The 6985-nt window shown below is 51.1% G+C and overlaps 1 protein-coding gene across 1 annotated transcript; it reads right to left on the reverse strand.

Moving 5' to 3' along the window:
• Positions 1 to 1313: 1313 nt before the first annotated feature.
• KRT5 (keratin 5) lies at positions 1314 to 6985 on the reverse strand. The gene is made up of 9 exons (XM_012763077.3): positions 6305 to 6985; positions 5497 to 5711; positions 4650 to 4710; positions 4455 to 4550; positions 4150 to 4314; positions 3696 to 3821; positions 3282 to 3502; positions 2466 to 2500; positions 1314 to 1985 (listed from the first exon to the last, which is right to left on the reverse strand). The coding sequence occupies exons 1-9, from the start codon at positions 6854 to 6856 to the stop codon at positions 1678 to 1680; spliced, it is 1779 nt and encodes a 592-aa protein (XP_012618531.2). The 5' UTR covers positions 6857 to 6985; the 3' UTR covers positions 1314 to 1677.

Below are 6985 nucleotides of genomic sequence, written 5' to 3' on the forward strand. Positions count from 1 at the left end.
GGTATACCTCACCTTAGTTATCAGAACTACTGACTTGCCTAACTTCCTGGTGATCATAGCATCTCCTAAAATATACCACAGCAGGCACGGACAGCCTGACTCAATAAATAATAGATTAAAACTAAGTTAAGTCCTTGGCACTTACAAATTAGCTTGACAAAATGGTTCCCCGTGGACCTCATCTGACCCCTTTAAAATAGTTAGTGTACCCCAAGGTAAACTAAAATAGCACCTTGAAGGAATGAAACCCACTAAACAGGATCTATATAGAGAAGGGGTGATTATATCTACTGTTTTGACCTCAACAATCTAGTCTGGCCTATTTTTAAACTTGGGAAGAATGAACAGTGAGTGCCTCACAGTGGACTGCCACAACCTTAATGCCTTGGTCACACCCATTAGGGCCCCAATATCATTGAATATTGATGTTTATATTGATACCCAATATCACTGAAATTACAGACTTATCCAGTCAGCAACTGGTAAATATTGTTTTCTTATGGATTTGGCTAATAATGCTCTGTTGAGTCCCCATTTCAACAGCCTCTCGGTCCCAGCCTGCTTCACCTCCGAAGGGATGTCCCATGCCTCTCCCGGGTACTCATGGAGTACAACAGCGCTGCCGTTGCACAGTCTTTGCAGAGAAGATCTAAATGCACCCGACTTCCTCCAGCAGCACAGATGTGATTTACACTGAGGAATCCTCCAAAGGGATTGATGTGACTGCTCAGGACATACAAATACTCACAAAGGAGCTTGCAGAAAGAGGGTGTGCCATTGTCCTACTCATAGAGCAAGGTCCTGCCTCCTCAGCTGACTTCCTGAAATGATTTGGTAAACCATCCCTGACACGGTCAAGAAACAGCAACTAAAAAAAAAAAAGAAAGAAACAGCAACTAACCCTGTCAGCACCCACAATGGTAGAATAGGCCCAACATCTTTTAGGCCTATTGGGTTCTGAAAGAAATATATGCTTCGTTTACAAATTTTACTTAAGCCCACTTATGCTGTTACTTGCAAATCGGGCCATCTTGAATGGGCCCGCCTTCAACAAAAGGCTCTAACATCCACTCCAAGTGCAGTAGGACGGACACTCCCATCAGCGCCCTCCACAGGCTCCTTCGCTGCAGAGGTTTTACCAGCCCCTCTCATGCTTCTTGGAGAGTCCAGACCACCCGTGATGGCCACTCTCCCTTCAAGGTTATCCCATCTCCCTGTAAATCATCAAAGGAACCAACCACATCTGAATAGATCCACCCTCATGAGGTCTCTAGGCTGGTTGTAGATCTGGAAAAACAATTCTGCACAACAGCTTATATTATAAAAGCATTTTATTGAACACACTCTGGAGAAAGTCAGAACCAGAACAAAATTTGGGGTTGGGGTGGGGATTCTGTTTTGATGGTTTAGATACTAGAAAACTTTGGATTCTTGTTTCATCTCATGGAGGACATGGGGACCTAAAGGCTGGTTTGAAGCACAAGATAGAATTGTGACATAGGAGACAAGAGACTGGGAATGAGGCCTTCCCAGAAACCAAAGATTGTGGTTCTGCAATGGGCTCGGTCTAGACTAGTCTCCAGAAAAAGGGAAAACTTGGCTGGGCAACTGCCTAGAAGAGGCAGTCTCCATGGGCCGGGTTGCTGCACTTGGGAGGCGGTGTCTTGCAGCAGGCTTTTAGCTCTTGAAGCTCTTCCGGGAGGAGGAGGTGGTGGAGACAAACTTGACGCTGGAGCTGCTGCCTCCGCCGCTGCCAAAGCCCACCCCCACTCGGCCACTGCCTGCACTGAAGCCGGAGCCCCCAACACTGAGCCCACCGCCCATGCCCCCACTGCTGCTGGAGTAGTAGCTCCCACCGCCACCTCCGCCGAGACTTCCGCCGAGTCCTCCGCCGAGGCCTCCACCAAAGCCACCACCGTAGCCACCGCCGCTGCCATAGCCACCGCCGCTGCCGTAGCCAGAGGAGACGCTGCTTGTGACGACAGCTGCAGGGGAAAGAGGGAGAACTCAGTGACTCCAGTGCGTCAGGTTGATCCTGCACAGCCAGCTTGTTTGAACCTGCTGGTGTTGGAGGACTATACCTGTCCCCTTTTACAGAGTAGCAAACAAGCCCCGGAAGAACAAAGTCATTTAGTTAAGGTCCTTAAAAATGTTGGCAAACATAAGGGGCAAGGCATAGTGCTAGGTGCTGGGGGCAGGGGAGGGAAAGGCGGGGTCAAGGTCCAAGGTGTGTGGGATGCGCGGCCACACTGTCTTATCCAAGAGGTAAGACATGAGCCATCTGGACGGTGCTTCCCATCCTAATCCGTGTCCTTTCCCTCCACACCTGCTTCTCACTAAGTGTATTAAATAACCGGTTATATGCTGGGATGGGGATCTCTGGTATCTCGAAACAGCAGGGTTCTGAGCTGGCACCAAACAGCCCCCATTATCGTCCTTGTTAATGTCTGTTCAAAGTTACTTACAGATGTTGACTGGTCCAACTCCTTCTCCGCTCAGTCTGAAAGGGGAAAAATTAAAATTAAATTATGACTCCCATAGTTGTGATTAGAGCTCATTTCATAAGCCAAGAGTCTGCATGCCCACTTAACTGCTTAAATTAGAGGAAGAGGGAGTTTCTGGAGGGACTTTCCAATGAAGAGAGATTGACCTAGAAGCAGGTTGTCAAAGGAAGATTATAATTCCCATTATGCTCCACCCAGAGCATGGAAGGCATGAGTAAGAGGTTGCGGGAAATATGAATATGTATAAAGCAGTCTTTGCCTTGGGGGAGCTTACATTCTGTGAGAGAACTTGGCATGGACAGAAATGAATGCCTTAGACAGAAAGGAGGCAATGAGCAGTGGCAGAAGATTGAAGAAGATGGAGTATTTTGAGAATCCAAAGACAGGTGAGTTGAACTCTGCTGGAGCAATCATGAAAGGCTTCCTGAAGGAGGAGGTCCTTGAAGAGTAGGGAGGGCAAGGGTGGACATGGGTGTGGCACGGACATTGAGGTTGAGAAAAGAGCATGCTCAAAAGCAGAAAGGGGGCACGTTCGAGACATGTTTGTTGAGTTGCATAGTTTTTTGGAGCAGAGGCGGAACCCAGGAACACTAGTGGGGCAAAAGTCCAGAAAAGAAGGTTGAGGCCAGCTAGATGCCCACGTGTCAGTTTGAAATCAGACTGATGACGTGTCATTATCACACACCAGACAGCGATCCCTTGTATGTGTGCCATGCGCTCTGCAGTGCAGAAGCTTTGCTTTATCAAATGAGAGGCTGGGCGCCTCCGTCTGCCCACCTGCACTCCTCGCCCTCCAGCAGCTTGCGATAGGTGGCAATCTCCACATCCAGGGACAGTTTGGTGTTCATCAGCTCCTGGTACTCGCGCAGCAGCCGCGCCATGTCCTGCTTGGCCTTCTGCAAGGCGTCCTCCAGCTCGGCCAGCTTGTTCCTGGCATCCTTGAGCGCCAGCTCCCCACGCTGCTCTGCATCAGCGATGGCGTTCTGCAGGTTGGCGCACTGCAGAGGGGAAGGAGAGAAGAGTGGGGACACTGGGCACTGGTAGCTGAGCAGGGCCTGAGGTATCTCTTTCTGAGATTATGGGTCAGGAAAACAAAACTATCTAGAGAGAACCCAGTGCATCTGTCCTGGTCATTGTGGGTCTCCCTTTCAGAGCTCAAGCCTCTCTTGCTGCCTTTCAACCTTGCCCTACCTGCTTCTTGACGTTGTCTATCTCAGATCTCAGTCTCTGGATCATGCGGTTCATCTCAGAGATCTCATGCTTGGTGTTGCGGAGGTCATCGCCGTGCCGGCCAGCTGTCTGCTGCAGCTCCTCGTACTGATGGCACCAGAAAAGAGAAAAGGTTCTGTTTGCATGAGGATGAAAAGCACCTTCCCAAAGTTTGCAGCCAAGTGGTGGCAAGTGGTGTAGGTATGTAGGGTCTGGGCTGGTTCAGGCTCTCCTAGAGATACTGCTGTGAGATTCAGAGTGAGCTTCTTTTTTCAAGTTCTTGATATTTTTGGAAAATGCATGCAGGGCCGTTCCCAGAACTCATCCCAACAGGCCTCAGCAGGTTTCAGGAACCCCAGCCTTAGTGTCGCCATGGCCTGCAAACCCAGACACGTGTCCGTCCCCTCACTCAGGAGACAGCCACCAGAGCACCCACCTTGGTCTGGTACCAGGTCTCGGCCTCGGTCCGGCTGCGGTTGGCAATCTCCTCGTACTGGGCCTTGACCTCGGCGATGATGCTGTCCAGGTCCAGGTTGCGGTTGTTGTCCATGGACAGCACCACGGATGTGTCTGAGACATGCGTTTGCATCTGGGACAGCTCCTGCAGGGAGATTTGAAGTCGGTCATCCGATTCTGTGTTATTCAACGCCAGTTTCATTCAAATCTTCCACCCATTGTGGTACATCAACTTGAGAAAAAAATAACAACCACCTACTTGAAATACTGAGGTAAATTTCTTACCGCATCAAAGAACATCTTCATGAAGTTGATCTCGTCCATCAGTGCATCGACCTTGGCCTCCAGCTCCACCTTGTTCATGTAGGCAGCGTCCACATCCTAGGGAAACAGGGAGGTTGGCACACACGCTTCCACCCTGCCCTGAGTGAGCTCCGCTCCTGGGAGGGCACGTACAGGTTCCCTCCTACCCACACCCACCTTCTTAAGCATCACAAACTCATTCTCGGCAGTGGTACGCTTGTTGATTTCATCTTCATACCTGGTGGTAAAAGGGAAGTGTTTGTCAGAGGATGGGGAGTGGATGAGGGGGCTTTGTTACACAAAGTCAAGTGTGAGCCTGCTTTCCCTGTGGGAAGGGGATTCTCATATCTCCTAGGCAGAGAGGGAGGGGACACTGGCAGCTGAGCCTTTGGTCAAGGTCCTTACCCATCAGGATACTGCTTTCTCTGTAACTGCCTATCAGAGAACCATTCTATTATTGCTATAATTCAGTTGCTTTGAGAATATTCCTCTAGAAAAGCTGTGTACTGTTTCTCTCCAGCTCCACAGCTAATCAATTTCTCTAGTGCTTTTCTCAGCTTTCACGGCCTTTTTTTAAAAAAAGAAACAAAACAAAAAACTAGCAGCCCAGTGGCTAGTTCATAAGAGTAAAGAAATTATTTGAGCCACCAAGCTGGGTTATGTCATCAATTCCTGCTTTGAGGCAAATGCACCCAAAGGCCCGTGCTGTGTACTTTGAGTCTACTGGGGAGGAAAGCCCCGGAGAGCAAGAGTTGCATGACTGCACGTTGCACCACGTAGTGCCAAGGGTGCAGGGCTTGTTGCTCTGGCTATTGGCTAAGTGCCTTGCAGAAGGGCTGAGCCTAGGGCTAGAACTTTCTAAACATGGACCTGTTGTTTTTGTTTTAGTATTATAGGTGTCCATAGAAGGTATGTGCTTCTAGCCCATAGGGAAGTCATAAGTAAAAGGCTGGTTATGGTTGTGACACCCCTCTGGTGCCAAGAAGCTATCAACCCCCCACCCCTGTCTCCAACCCCAACTCACTTGTTCTTGAAGTCCTCCACCAGGTCCTGCATGTTCCTCAGCTCCGAGTCCAGGCGGCCTCTCTCCCCGAGGATGCTGTCCAGCTGCCTCCTGAGGTTGTTGATGTACTGCTCGAACAAAGGCTCCAGGTTCTGCCTCACGGTCTTGGTGCCCTGCTCCTGGAGCAGGGTCCACTTGGTGTCCAGGACCTTGTTCTGCTGCTCTAGGAAGCGCACCTGGAGAGGAGCAGAGTTTGAAGGGGAAGAAACTTGGATTTCATGTTTCAATGATCAACTCACTAACGGGCCTCCCATCTCCTGCTGTCCCCCAAAACCTTTCCCATGTGCAGTACCTGGCCCAGTGCCCAGGAGGGGAGGTCCAGAGTGAGGCACCCAACCTCATTCTTCTAGGGGACACAGGACACTTATCCAGGGCACATAGAGCATTAGGGATGGCTTTCTGGAGTGTGGCTCAGGGCAGTGGTGGCTGCAAAGGCACTCAGGCTGCTGCCAATGCACCCGTCTGCCTCCCTGTGCAATCAGCCCCGTTACACGAGGCAGGGATTCATCCCTCTGCCCAGAAGTAGTCAAGGAGCCCTTATGGGGTGATCTCTGGCTGGGAAGAAATAGGACTGTCCCCTCCAAGCTGCCCATGTAACTAAGAAAGTGCCCACAAATCCAGGACACAGAAACAAATGGAAACACATAACTGCAAACTATGAAGCTATTTTCCCAAAGCCAAAATGTCTTTCCTCTCCCCTCTGTCTTTGGCATTTGTTCCAGACTCACAGTGATCTTTGTTGTTGTTGTTACAAAGGATCATGTCTCACCTTGTCGATGAAGGAGGCGAACTTGTTGTTGAGGGTCTTGATCTGCTCGCGCTCCTCAGTCTTCACCCGCTGGATGGTGGGGTCGATTTGCAGGTTGAGGGGAGTCAGGAGACTCTGGTTGATGGTGACCTCTTGGATGCCTCCAGGGGGGCAGACTGGGAAGCCAGCGCCACCAAAGCCACCTCCAAAGCCAGCTCCACCACCGAGCCCAAAGCCACCACCAGCTCCACCGCCAAAACCGAATCCACTGCCGGCTCCACCTCCAAAGCCATAGCCACCTCCAGCACCGGCACCAAATCGGTTCCTGAAGTTGCCGCCGCTAGCGCTGATGGAGATCCTCTTGGAGCCCCCGAGGTTGTAGAGGCTCCGGCTGCCGAAGCCACCCGCTCCACAAGCACCCCCAAGGCTGACCCTGCCGAAGCCACCACCGCCACCCCCGGACCGGGACACAGAGGTGAAGCTGGTGCGGGAGACAGATGGGGTGATGGCAGAGGCGGCGCTGAAGGAGCGGCTGCCCCCACTCCGGAAGGACACACTTGACTGGCGAGACATGGTGGCTCGTTCCTGGTGGAGCAAGAGAACTGGCACTAGTGGGCTAGAAGGTACTGGAGAGAACAGAGTTCAGCAGGACGAAGAAGGTGGCTCTGTTACCCAGGAGCGTCAATGCCCCCTTTTTATCCC

This window comes from Microcebus murinus, chromosome 10 (genome assembly GCF_040939455.1).
Source record: "Microcebus murinus isolate Inina chromosome 10, M.murinus_Inina_mat1.0, whole genome shotgun sequence".
Classification (NCBI taxonomy): Eukaryota; Metazoa; Chordata; class Mammalia; order Primates; family Cheirogaleidae; genus Microcebus; species Microcebus murinus.

Excerpts from the sequence above, each read along its gene's own strand:
- KRT5 (XM_012763077.3), bottom strand. The coding sequence starts at position 6,856 with ATGTCTCGCCAGTCAAGTGTGTCCTTCCGGAGTGGGGGCAGCCGCTCC. Across the intron at positions 4,315-4,454 it reads TGAAGATGTTCTTTGATGCG|GAGCTGTCCCAGATGCAAAC; the intron begins GTAAGAAATTTA and ends ATCTCCCTGCAG. Across the intron at positions 3,503-3,695 it reads TAGACAACGTCAAGAAGCAG|TGCGCCAACCTGCAGAACGC; the intron begins GTAGGGCAAGGT and ends TCCCCTCTGCAG.